This window comes from Lagenorhynchus albirostris, chromosome 11, assembly GCF_949774975.1.
Source record: "Lagenorhynchus albirostris chromosome 11, mLagAlb1.1, whole genome shotgun sequence".
Classification (NCBI taxonomy): Eukaryota; Metazoa; Chordata; class Mammalia; order Artiodactyla; family Delphinidae; genus Lagenorhynchus; species Lagenorhynchus albirostris.
The window spans coordinates 95,089,693-95,102,712 of NC_083105.1; the positions used below are offsets into that span (position 1 = coordinate 95,089,693).

The 13,020-nt window shown below is 37.3% G+C and overlaps 1 protein-coding gene across 5 annotated transcripts in view; it reads left to right on the forward strand.

Moving 5' to 3' along the window:
- LRP6 (LDL receptor related protein 6) overlaps positions 1-13,020 on the forward strand; it is a 178,399-nt gene that overhangs the window by 96,317 nt on the left and 69,062 nt on the right. For all 5 annotated transcript variants that reach the window (XR_009543590.1, XR_009543589.1, XR_009543591.1 and 2 more), the window contains 4 exons: positions 5,740-5,936; positions 7,680-7,811; positions 11,207-11,603; positions 12,669-12,840. Coding sequence is in view for 2 of the 5 variants with exons in the window: in XM_060166871.1 (XP_060022854.1) it covers positions 5,740-5,936; positions 7,680-7,811; positions 11,207-11,603; positions 12,669-12,840 (898 nt within the window). In the remaining 3 variants the exon portion in view is untranslated. The remainder of the gene's footprint in view (positions 1-5,739; positions 5,937-7,679; positions 7,812-11,206; positions 11,604-12,668; positions 12,841-13,020) is intronic.

Below are 13,020 nucleotides of genomic sequence, written 5' to 3' on the forward strand. Positions count from 1 at the left end.
CTAATGCAGGCATTTAGGGATAAATTTATAGAATTTACCCTAAGCACTGCTCTGGCTGGTGACATCCCACACATTTTTATATGTTGTATTTTCATTTTCTTTTAGCTCAAAATATATTTTTTTAATTTAGTGGGATTTCTTCTTTGACCCATTGCTTACTTAGAAGACATTGAGGGAGGATTTAGAAAAATTTAACTATGAGAAAATTCTCACTGTGGATTTCCCGAATTTTTCTGTTCTTGATATTCAGTGTGCTCAGAGAATACACCTTGTATGACTTCAGTCTTTAAAATTAATTGATACTTGTCCTAATGTTCGAATTTCCATATCCTTTATGATTTCCTGTTTAGTTGTCCTACCTTTTAATGAGAATAGGATTTTGAGATCTCAGACTGTTATTGTTGAATTGTCTGTTTCTTCCTTCAGTTCTGTCAGGTTTTGCTTCATTTGTTTGGGGCTCTGTTTTTATTTGTGTATGTTTATAACTGTTACATCTTCCTCATGATTTGACTTTTTGTCATTATAAAATGTGCTGCTTTATCTTCAGTAATACTTTTTTGTGTTAAAATATATTTTGTCTGATAGAACCACTGCATCTCTCTTATGGTTACTGTTTGCTGTAACCTTTCAGTTTCAACGAATTTGGATCTTTGGATATAAAAGGTGTCTCTTGTAGACAGCCTACAGTTGAGTCTTGTTTTGTTTTACCCGGTCTAACAACCTTTGCCATATGTATATGGTTTCTTTTTACAAAGAAAAACTATATATTTAAGGTGTTCAACCTTTTGTCTTTTAATTGGGGTGCTTAATCTATTTACATTTAATGTTGTTAATAATATGGTTGAGTTTACATCTGACATTTTTATTTTATTTTTCATGTCTGTCTTTTTTTGTTCCTTTGGTTCTTCTGCCTTCTTTTGTATTAAGTAGATATTTTTTAGTGTATCGTTTTAATTCCTTTTATGTTTTTAAACAGTGTTTTGGAGAATAAAATATTCTTAGTGATTATTCTAGGGATTGCAATATTCCTTTTGTCAAAATCTGTATTATGGTAAAATACTAAGTTAATTCCTGTAAATTATAGAAATCTTAGTTTAGTGTATCTCCATTCCCTCTCCCCTCCTTTGTACTATTAGTGTCATTTATATTACATTTCTATTATAACCAATGGAATGTTATAATTATCATGTTATACAATCTTAGGTGTTTTTAAAAGGTTAAAGGAGAAAAAGAGAAAACATTATTCATAGGGTCTTTTGTATTAACCTACATATATGCCATTTCAGGTACCCTGTAATTCTTCCTGAGGGTTTGAGTTACTATTTGATGTCATTTCTTTGCTCCAGATTAGTTCTGTTCTCTTCCCTGTCCTTCGTGCTTCAAATCTTTATTTTTAAAAAATCTATTTTTCTGTTTCTTTTTGATCTTCAGAAATTCCTCCTTAGGGATGTAATGTACAACATGATGACTGTAGTTAACGCTGCTGGATGATACATAGAAAAGTTATAGGAGAGTTAATCCTAAGAGTTCTCATCCCATGGAGAAATTTTTTTTTCTTTTCTTTCTGTTATATCTGTATGAGATGATGGATGTTAGCTGAATTTATGTGGTTATCTTTTCACAATATGTCTAACTCACACCATCATTCTGTACATTGTACTGTGATATATGTCAATTATTTCTTAATAAAACGGGAAAAAATCATGAAAAAAGAAAAAAAATTCCTTCTTTTCACTGGCTGTTTCTGTTTCCTTATCTGTTATGTTTATTCACTCCTGTGTTTGTATTATTTCTAGTTGATAATTCATTTCTTAAGTGACTTATTCTTACACTTCTAATTCTTTCGTTAGTTCTGTCGCCTCAGTTTTGAGGTTTTAAATTGTAATTTGTGTTATTCTTTTACAGCTAATATATGATTTTAAAGCATTTCAGGTTATTTTGCAATAGGCTGTAAACTATTTGTTCTAGGGCCATACTTTTCTCGCATATTTTATTATCTTTAGGGATGTTATTTTCTTTATTCTTTTTTTTGTTTTTAATATTAACTTTTTTAATGGACTTGATCTTAATTTACTTTTAAATTTTCACCTGAAATTGTTTTTCTGGAACTTGTTGAAGAAGGCAGAGTTTTTTATCATAACTTTTGTAACTTCACAGAAGTTACTCGAGCGTGTGTGTGTTTAAAAAATTGGCAGCTTGCTTTCTGAGATTTCCTGGCTCTGTTTCCTTCTTCCACTTTTTTCTGTACCTTAGTTTTCCATTACCTCTCTTGTACTATAATCCTCACTTTCATTGTACTCCCAGTAATGTATGGTCAGTATGGGCCTTTGTCTGTAAGGGAGCTCTGTTGGGTCAGTTGGAGAGTTCACTGGAGGTTAAAGTGCACCAGTCCCTTCAGTACCAACCATCCACTCTTTGCATTCTCTGAGTGGACAGAACCAGTCCTCGGCAGTTTGGTTTCCCTGTCTTTCCATTGCTGTCTATTTTGTGTGTTCTCCTGTTCCTGGATCTGCTGAATGCCCTATTTTTTCCTTCCTATTCCTCCTGCAGAAGTGCTGATGCCAATGAGATCTTATGGCTGTTGGTAGTTTTCCTTTTTGTGTCTTGGGTTTTGTGGTAGTACCTTCTCATCTAGCTTTGTTTCATCTAGATTTGTTGTAAATGCTGTCCAATGGTTTTTTGGTTTTGCTACCTAGTTGTTCTGTTTTCATGTGGAAGACTTGTAGAGATTTTTCAAACACTGTACCACTACCACTGTTGTCATCTTTTTAGGTGTTATTAAAACCTCACTGTGATGTGGAGAAGCTCTCTTCCAAGGTTAGGTTCAGATGTCAGAATTCATGACAGTAGTGCTTTGGTGTGACTAAGTAGATTTATTACCCACACAGGTGGGGAGTTCTCAGTTGGGGGCAGAGGACGACTTTCTGGGAAGAGGTTCAGAAACAGAAAGTGAATACAAGTGTACAGGTGTTTTATAAAGGATAAGTCTGGTTGGTGCAGAATTTGAAAGAGGCACCTGCCAGGCGTGGAATCTGAGAGAGGTGGTGAGTGCACTCCTGTACTTGGCGGTACTGGTGAGAGTGAGCCCTCAGGAAATGACAGACAGAGGGAGGAGATGATGCTCAGAGGTTGCCAGCACTAAAGCAAAGCATCAGTAGGGGTCTCGGTTTCTCTCCTTTGGTCTCTGTAGAAGAGATCAATTTTTCAAGTCCTGTTTTGGTTGTGGCATACTACTGAAGGACTGGGCTTTGACCTTGCCAGCCACATTTGTTCTCAGTATCCGTGATCAACTCCTCCTTGAAGTAACTCGAGTTTCCGGGGGGGTAATCCCGGACCAGAGGGAAGAAAGGTGAAGACTGTGTTCACTTGTCTGCAGTTTCAGAGCAAGTCACCATTGGCTGGACAAATCGGTAAGTCACCAAAGAATATGACAAGAGTGGGTGATAGCCTTCTTAGCTCTGCTTTTTGTACAGTTCTGTTAATTACATATTTCATTTAAGATATTTAATTTTATCAGGGGTTCACTGAGTGTCTAATAAGTCCACCTAATTTTGTACATATTGTCATATTGTGTTGTGTGAGATCCTGTTAATATAAATAAGCCAGAGTCTAGTATTTACTTGATTCTGATAAGCTATTGATTTTAAGAGCTTTTTATTTTGACTTACAAACCAGCACATGAAATGTTCACTTCAGCTGTAAAATATTATCCCTATGTCAGAAATATTAAAATATTGAAAACATACATCCTAAAATTGAGGAGTCATTTATGAAATGTTTATTAAGTACCAATCATAACGCTTAAATGCTTTTGCATATGTTATCATTTAGTCTTCACAGTAACTCAGTGTGGTTAGGTTATTATCTTCCAATAACAGATGAGGAAAACAAAGCTTATGGAAATAAGTAGTGTAAGTACAGGGGGACATTTGAACTCGGCTCTGTCTCATTTCTTTTCAGTATATAAATGCTTTCAGTCAATATGTAAAATGAGTAAATCTTTTAGGGAGGGGTCTGTTTTTCCTATCTGTTTATTCTGCTGTGTTAAATTCATTAGAGTGAATTTTAACTTTTTATTTAATAATATACAAAGGACTTAGAAGACTTTTTTCTCCCTAGAGTTTTTCAAAGATCTGGTAATATAATTTGTGATTCTTTAAGATGGTTAATGAAAACCTAAGTAATTTCATCTTTACTATTATTTCTCAGTCATGTTACTTGACTTTCTTGACAGCTTCTCAGAACTCTATGTCTTATCATAATGAATTTTGGAAAACGTCAGTGTGAAATATGCAGGCCTATTTAAATTTGAACTTAAACTATGGTATCACTCCTGTAATAGCATAATCATTTTAGTAAACTTAATAAAGCTGTTCATTCAAAAAGTGGAAGAAACCACTTCAGAAGTAGTCATTGTGACCGTTCTAATTGGGAAATGAGAGGGAAAGTAATCTGCTAGGGAAGCGAGAATTAAAAAAGAGAGGAGAAAGTTGTGGTGATGTAGGCTGGCCTAGGCGTGAGGTTTTAAAATAGAAAGTTTGATAAACTAGTCCTGCTCATCTTGTATACAGTTATTTAAAAATCTGGCTCAGATTTAAAACATCTTAGCTTAAGACCATTCCATGTACAATAACAGATGCTAATTCTGCTTAGATGAAAATTATCTTACTGCTCTTAAATTTAATTTAGTATACCTGTGATCTGTTAGGTGTTAGATATCAGATAACCTCAGGGACCTAAAAATTGGATTTTCTGTCAATGTGTTATCCTTTATTTCTTTTTAGTTGCTTACATTTTCCTCTTTCTCTCCTAGCTGAGCGATTTATGAAAATATTAGATTTGATATTATGAAAATATCAAAGCATTTATTTTCTTGACTGCTATTGTGGCTCAAACACAGTTTGTTCATTATTCAAGAATTATATTATTTACTAATTACATAACTCTCCATGACATTCTGCAAAGTTCTGTGCCTTCAGTACTAATCAGGCTCTCTACCTCTCCTTCCATATAGTTAGGATTGCTTGTGAAATTTGGGGATCTGCTTTGTCTCTTGAACACATTCTGCGGTGGTTGGGCTTCCTTTTTGCTACCTGGCTTGTGGAGATTAAGTAACCATATAGCAGAAAGCCAACTGAGGTGATCATTTGCTGGAGCGAGACTGGAGTCTGCAGAGAGAGAGCTCTACCAGAATGACTTTTTAGCCTCATGTGTATGTTTTTACTTTTCAGTTAGCAAAGCCATAAGAAGTGATGGAAGAAATAGGCTCAGATTCTTTGTTCTTCCACATCAAGAAGGGAAAAACCTATTGCTGATTTAAAACTACTTCCCACGGCCAACTCTAAACCCTGGGATTTTTCTTTTTGCCAGCCTTTCTCTTTCCAGTGGCATGAATTATGTGGAAGGATGGAAGGTGTGAGTGCGGAGATGGGAGCTGACAGCAGTGCTGATACTTGGGCCTTCACTTTGTCTGCTAGCTTGTAGTGCACCCGGAGCCTGCCGCCAAGTTAGGAACCATTCTGACGTGCTTGGTTGAGGATTTCGGGCACCATGATTTCAAATACGTTTGAATTTACTCCTTGTCTTATTTTTCATAGGTGTATTTGACCTTAACATATGTGTTATCCAGAATTTGTATGTGTTAGTGTGGACGGCAAGACCATTTTAATGGGAGAGGTGACGTTTTGATTAAAGAAGAAAATTTAGAAACGTTTGAGTTTTTCTCTTTGTGTTTAATAGGCAGGCGGTGGTTAAAGGTTCCCTTCCACATCCTTTTGCCTTGACGTTATTTGAGGACACATTGTACTGGACTGACTGGAATACACACTCCATTTTGGCTTGCAACAAGTACACTGGCGAGGGTCTGCGTGAAATCCATTCTAACATCTTTTCTCCCATGGATATACATGCCTTCAGCCAGCAGAGGCAGCCAAATGGTAAGTGATCTTGATTTTTAAATTGCAGGTTGGAATAGCTTTGTAGCACTCTGATGCCTGGCTTTAGTGAGGGGCAAGAGGAGGGAGGATATATCCAAAGGTAGTGGGAAGAAATAAAAAACAGGGAAAATGTCAAAATATAATTCAGGGTAGACAACAGCGTAAACCATTTGTAACTTGATATCTGTCACTACAGACCACCTCAGCCCTTTGTTTGAGTCTGGGGGTATGAAGGTAAAGAAGAGAGAAATAAAATAAGAAATTGAGATAGCTCATATGTTAAGATTGTGCACAAATGCATTTCTTATTCATATTATTTCTCTCTAATGAGTGATTTTGTTCATTGTATGTTTAAAAATGAGCACTTTTCTTGAATGGAAACCTCTATTAATCTAACTGGTTAATTTAAGTACCTCAGGTTACTTAAATAAAATACTTGCTTATACCTTTTCTGTGCACATCCCCCCGCCTTTTTTTCTTAGTTTTGCTTCTGTTTCTGGCCATCCTTTATAATGACTTGGGCTGTGACTGCTGACAACAATTTCTTGTTAAGAGAGGACTAGAATTAGGTTTAAAGAATATGAGAATGTTAAGTGTTTGGCACTGGTGTGTAAATAAATGTCTGGCATGTGTCTGAGTGTATTTCAGATTGTATTCCGTAGCCAAAAATGCAGGGGGTTTGGATTATGCATTGCTTTGTATTAGTTCCTTCCATTTAGGGGGAGATAGTCAAATACTGAATGTGTCATATTGGAATCTGGTGATCATGAGTCCATAAAAATGTTTTAAAATGTTTGTGTTACTCTTTTGTAGAAAAGAAAATGTTTAGTCACTTGCGTGAATTTTTTATTTCAGTGTTGGCCCTCAGGAAAGAATTTCTTTGTTCTTGTTTTTTTAATGACACTGTTGATCCTTTATGTTTTACTAGTTTGCGAATTTGCAGTTATGTGTGATATTGCTTTCTTTTATCTTTCATATTTTGTTGATCTCCATCTTTTGTTGATTTTTTTCTGTATTATTTAAATCCATCCCTTTCTATATATAGTTTCTTCACATTTTCTAATTAATCTCTGCTTCTCAGTTTTCCCTTTTAAGTCCATTTTGTTTATCTTTTCCATGTAAATCTTTCCAAAGTGTGGCTTTTCTTGTCTCTCAGTGCCTCCACCACAGACTTTCCCCTCCCTGTGCTCATTCAGCTTTAGTTCCTATTAGTCAAACCTTAATCTTCCGTTACACTGTTCACTTTATTATCTCACCCAGTGTACAGCCTCCAAGCCTTCATTCATGTGGTTTTACCACACTTGAATGTCCCCCTGTGTGTTCTTCCTACCTTTCAAGACTTCAGTCATGTCCTGTATCTTTCCTTAGTGATTTACTTCCCATTTGACTCTATACTGACTTTACAGTCTAAATGTGCAAGATAGCAGTTTCATTGTTTTGTATTGTTTTCCAGTATTATTGTTCATTAATTTTGTCATACTGGCCAGATTGCAAGCTCTTTAGGGCAGGGACATCCTGCTTTATTTCTTGTATATTCCTGTTTGGATACAAAATGCTAAGTAAATTCTCACTGATTAATTCCCTTCCTTGCAGATGGTCTGGTAGTCAAGCACCTGGATGACATTTGGTAATAATTTGGTTTATCAGAGTTGCTCATGTTATGGTTGTTAACCTTTGTGTATCTAGAGTGGGGGAGGTCATCCATAATCATTGGTATTAATTACTGTGATTTATATTTGACAGCTACAAATCCATGTGGAATTGATAATGGTGGTTGTTCCCACTTGTGTTTGATGTCTCCAGTCAAGCCTTTTTATCAGTGTGCTTGCCCAACTGGGGTTAAACTCCTGGAGAATGGAAAAACCTGCAAAGATGGTAAGAAGTTGGTCTCCAAGAAGGAAGAATTTTAGATAGCAATTGGGATTCTTTATGATTTATTTTATTTCTCTGTAATAAGCTCTACAGTGCTTTGGGAGACTAGTCACTTAATCTCTCAGTCTTCACAATTGGTTATATACTAGGAGTGTTTTGTGTTTTATGGCAACTCTCGAATATTATAAATTACTTCAGTATTTAACTGAATTTTTAACATGCTATTTTGGAAAAAAAAAATTAGGTGCCATTTCTTTTCTCTGTCAAATCTCATAGTCAGGGCTTCCCTGGTGGTGCAGTGGTTAAGAATCTGCCTGCCAGTGCAGGGGACACAGGTTTGAGCCCTGGCCCGGGAAGATCCCACATGATGCGGAGCAACTAAGGCCGTGCGCAACCACTACTGAGCCTGTGCTCTAGAGCCCATGAGCCACAACTACGGAAGCCCACGAGCCACAACTACTGAAGCCCATGCGCCTAGAACCCGTGCTCTGAAACAAGAGAAGCCACTGCAATGAGAAGCCCGCGCACTGCAACGAAGAGTAGCCCCTGCTCACTGCAACTAGAGAAAGCCCGTGCACAGCAACGAAGACCCAACACAGCCATAAATAAATAAAAAAATAAAATGAAATTTAAAAAATCTCATAGTCATTGATCACAATTGATTCCTGTGGAAATGAGTATTCTCATAAAGAATACATTTTTAACAGTAGGTAGCATTTGTAAATAAAGAACTTCAGTGCAAGGAAAAGATGTTTATTAAACTTTTAACCATAAAGACTATCATGGGATAAACATTTTCTAAAAAATGATTGAATGATGTTTTTAATTGCCTTTTAACAACAGAGAATTGCCTTCGAAGAAGAAAAGAATTCCTTATTGTACTGTTTAAAGCAACTTTTTCTATACTTAACCACCACACTGCCTCTTCTCCTTACTCTCAATTCCCTATAGAGAGAGGGCATATTGGAGAAGTATTCTGATTTAGGACATTTCAAGGGACTTCTGGTTTGGGATAACACCAGTTCTTCTCTTTTTCTTCTTAATGAGAATGTTATTCTTCATTCTTACCCCTATGGATCACCATCTGGTTCTCTAGCCACCAGCAAGACCTGGTAAGAAAATTGTTATATTTAGCAGTGGCTTCTTTATCTAACTCTGAGAAGTAGAAGCCTTTATTTAGGAGTGGGTTAGAGTTCCTGGCAAGGGGGTCAGGGAGTCAGAGAGATGGAATTGAGTTGGTGTACAGGATATTTGTCATGACTTGGCATTGATAAATTATCCTCCTAGTCAAAGGTGAAGCTGGCTGACTCTTGTCAGACGGTTTTCATGGCAGACAATAATTTGGTTTCAGTTTAAAACAAAAGGTTTTTGTAATGTTGCCTTTTTGTTTAAAAATGTAGCCTGACTTTAAAACAGAGGATTTATTTTAGCGGTAGTGGTCTGTTTACACCCTATAGCAGTGCAGATGCACGAGTTTAACTCCTGTTTTGAATTTCAGATATACATTTGGCATGTAGTAGCCTTAAGTTAACTCTTCTGTTTTGATCACCTTGCCAAATTGACAGCTTCACTCTCTATGACTTCTTTGTTTGCAGAGTTTAGGGCTGGCTTCTTTTGGTAGTTAGCAGAGGCAGTGAATTGGATAAAGTTACCCCTAGTTGGTGCCTGCTGTGGCATTTAGGGCTGTATTCTCTCCAAGACAGAGTTCATTTATAATTAATCCATGAGTCAAAAAGCTGATGCTGAGAGCTTCTTCACTCCTCTTCTCAGTGTTTTCTACTATGATTCCAGATTAATGCTTGAAGTTTAATATCAGTATTTTCTTTCGGACTCATTTCTTCGGTTGGGAATCTTTTTTCGCTCTTTGAGATGTCAACCTGCTTACTATGGTTTTTTGTTTTTTTGTGTTTTTTTGCGGTACATGGGCCTCTCACTGTTGTGGCCTCTCCCGTTGCGGAGCACAGGCTCCGGACGTGCAGGCTCAGCGGCCATGGCTCACGGGCACAGCCACTCCGCGGCATGTGGCATCTTCCCGAACCGGGGCACGAACCCGTGTTCCCTGCATCGGCAGGCGGACCCTCAACCACTGCGCCACCAGGGAAGCCCTGTTTACTATCTTTTATTAGCTTTTATATAAAGTTAAATGTTTTTTTGCTAGTGGTTGACTTGAATATTTAAAATCAAAGCAAACAAAAAGATTAATATTCTCATTCACAACAGTGTTTTTATTGAATACTGTTTTGGGTTAAAAGCATTTCATAAATAAATCTGATTTAAAACTCAATGAAATAAAAATTTGAAAGTTTACTTTCTAATGGTAATAATAATAATATATTAGCTAGTATTTATTGAATACTTACATGTTTGGTACATTTCTGAGTTTTACATTTATCTCCTTAAAGTCTCACAGCAACCCTATAGAAACCAGGCTTAGAGAGATTAGGTGTTTTGCCCGAGTTTGTGTAACTGCCTGAATCCAGTTCCGTCAGATGAACAACTCTAACCCTTACCCAGTGTGTCGTATTTATCTGATTCCCTCTCTCTTCTGCTGCTGTTTCCTCCTCCATAGGTTCCTTTGTCCTTAATTGTGTCAGGCATTGCCCTGTAGTTCTTTTTGTTACAACAGCTTTACCGAGTCGTAGTTTACCTATAAAATTCAACCATTTCAAATGTACAATTCGGTGATTTTTAGTAAATTTACAGTTACAACCATCACAGTACATCCAATTTTAGAACATTCTCGTTAATCACAAAAGATCCTTGTCCTAGATTAAAAAGGTAAAGACCTTTTTAAACATCCTTCTTGAACAAAGGACCTATACTTCCTTCCTCTAATATTCAGCTACTTAGCTTCTTAGTCATTACTTAGTTGCTATTCATTATACCTTTAAATAAATGTTATTGATTCCAGGGGCTATATAATGGGTGAAGCCAGAGAGAGAATCAAAACTTGATTTGGAGAATTCAGCCATTATAGAGCTTGACCTCATAGTCAAGCCACTCCTGTTTTACTGCATTACTTTCCATTTCCACCCTAAATAGCCCCTAGTATCCTTTTTTTTTTTTTTTTTTTTTTTTTGCGGTACGCGGGCCTCTCACTGTTGTGGCCTCTCCCGTTGCGGAGCACAGGCTCCGGACGCGCCGGCTCAGCGGCCATGGCTCACGGGCCCAGCCGCTCCGCGGCATATGGGATCTTCCTGGACCGGGGCACGAACCCGTGTCCCCTGCATCGGCAGGCGTACTCTCAACCACTGCGCCACCAGGGAAGCCCCTTAGTATCGTTTTATACTCATTACTTTTCAATTACTGAAGAAGTTCTGCATTCTTTATTTAGAGTAACTAAATTTTGCCTGTGGGTTTCAAGTCTTTTCTTCATTTTTTTCACTTTGTTGTTCTAGGTGCCACTGAATTACTGCTTTTAGCCCGAAGGACAGATTTGAGACGAATTTCTTTGGATACACCAGATTTCACAGACATTGTTCTACAGTTGGAAGACATCCGTCATGCCATTGCCATAGATTATGATCCTGTGGAAGGCTATATCTACTGGACTGATGATGAAGTGAGGGCCATACGCCGCTCATTCATAGACGGATCTGGCAGTCAGTTTGTGGTCACTGCTCAGATCGCCCATCCTGATGGTATTGCTGTTGATTGGGTTGCCCGAAATCTCTATTGGACAGACACTGGCACTGATCGGATAGAAGTGACAAGGCTCAACGGGACCATGAGGAAGATCTTGATTTCAGAGGACTTAGAGGAACCCCGGGCTATTGTTTTAGATCCCATGGTTGGGTAAGAGGCTCTGCTGATAGAAAATTTTGCCAGGTGTTTCTGGTTTTTTACAGGTTCCTAGAAACATTGAGAAAAACAATGTGAAGTATATGCTGGTTTCCAATAAATAGCTCTTTAACAACTGTCCATTTTTAGAATATAGTGATTGGAATAAAATCTCAAGTTAAAGGATTGCTAGTTTATTTCCTTGAATGTTTTGAATATTTTTTCTTTCTAAATTAAGTCCATGCTTGCTGACTTTGGGTGTTGGCTGTAGATTTTGCCGAGGTTGCATCATGACCATGAAAATTGTGGAAAGAAGTTGTTTTCAGAGCTCTTTCTCTTCCCCCCTAGAAAATTTAATTTCATCTCATTTTCAGTACTTCCAGAACGACTTGGTAAAGAATATATCTTACTTTTTGTATGTCCCCAAGCGTATAAATGATTTGATTTCCAAAACTTGGTCAGGCCATGTAGCTTTATGCCTAGTCTTTTTTTTTTTTTTTTGGCTATAATACCCTGACGATGGTCCAGGGAAACACAGCTTTCTACATACTCACCAGTGTTGTTTGTTACTATGAGATTCATCCTGAGGGTGAACATAATGACAAATTATTACACCTCAGTGCATACCAATGCCTTCGAGCCCCTTAAATTCTCAGGAGCCTCAAGAATCACGTAGTGCTACAGGAGGAGTTAGTTATTTGGGGAAATCAGTTTGCCATCTGAATATTACTAGTGGTTTAACCTTTTTGTGTCAGAAATGACAAGCCAGCAAGAAAGAGAGGACTGTTCCTGGGAAGGAGCACAAAATATTTTGAAAAACACAGCTGAAAATAGAGTATCATTATTGGGAGGCATTATCAGTTCTAGAAAACACTGTTTCATTCTGAAAATTTTCTACAAGCTTACACACTGCTGTTATAAATGTCTTAAACTTACTCTTCGTATGTTTGTCTTATGTTTTTTTCCTTCTGTGGTGTTAACAGATGATCAGTGTAAAGGAGGGGTGGATCTCACCTTTAGGATATCTGAAAGTTACAGTTTATTATCTGTTTTTAGCTCATATTCTGTGTACTTCTATAGGTACATGTATTGGACTGACTGGGGAGAAATCCCGAAAATTGAGCGAGCAGCTCTGGATGGTTCTGATCGAGTAGTGTTGGTTAACACTTCTCTTGGTTGGCCAAATGGTTTAGCCTTGGATTATGATGAAGGCAAAATATACTGGGGAGATGCCAAAACAGACAAAATTGAGGTTTGTTTCTTGCTTTTTCATTTTGAAACCAGTTTTGTAATCGTTTTTGAATTAATGGTAATTTGATGCAGATATTCTTGCATCTTCACTGGGGTGCCAGAGGTATTTTATTCAACCTTTAGGATTCTGGGGATTGTGTATTTTCTTCCATCTAACCATAAAATTTCTGAGTTACACTGG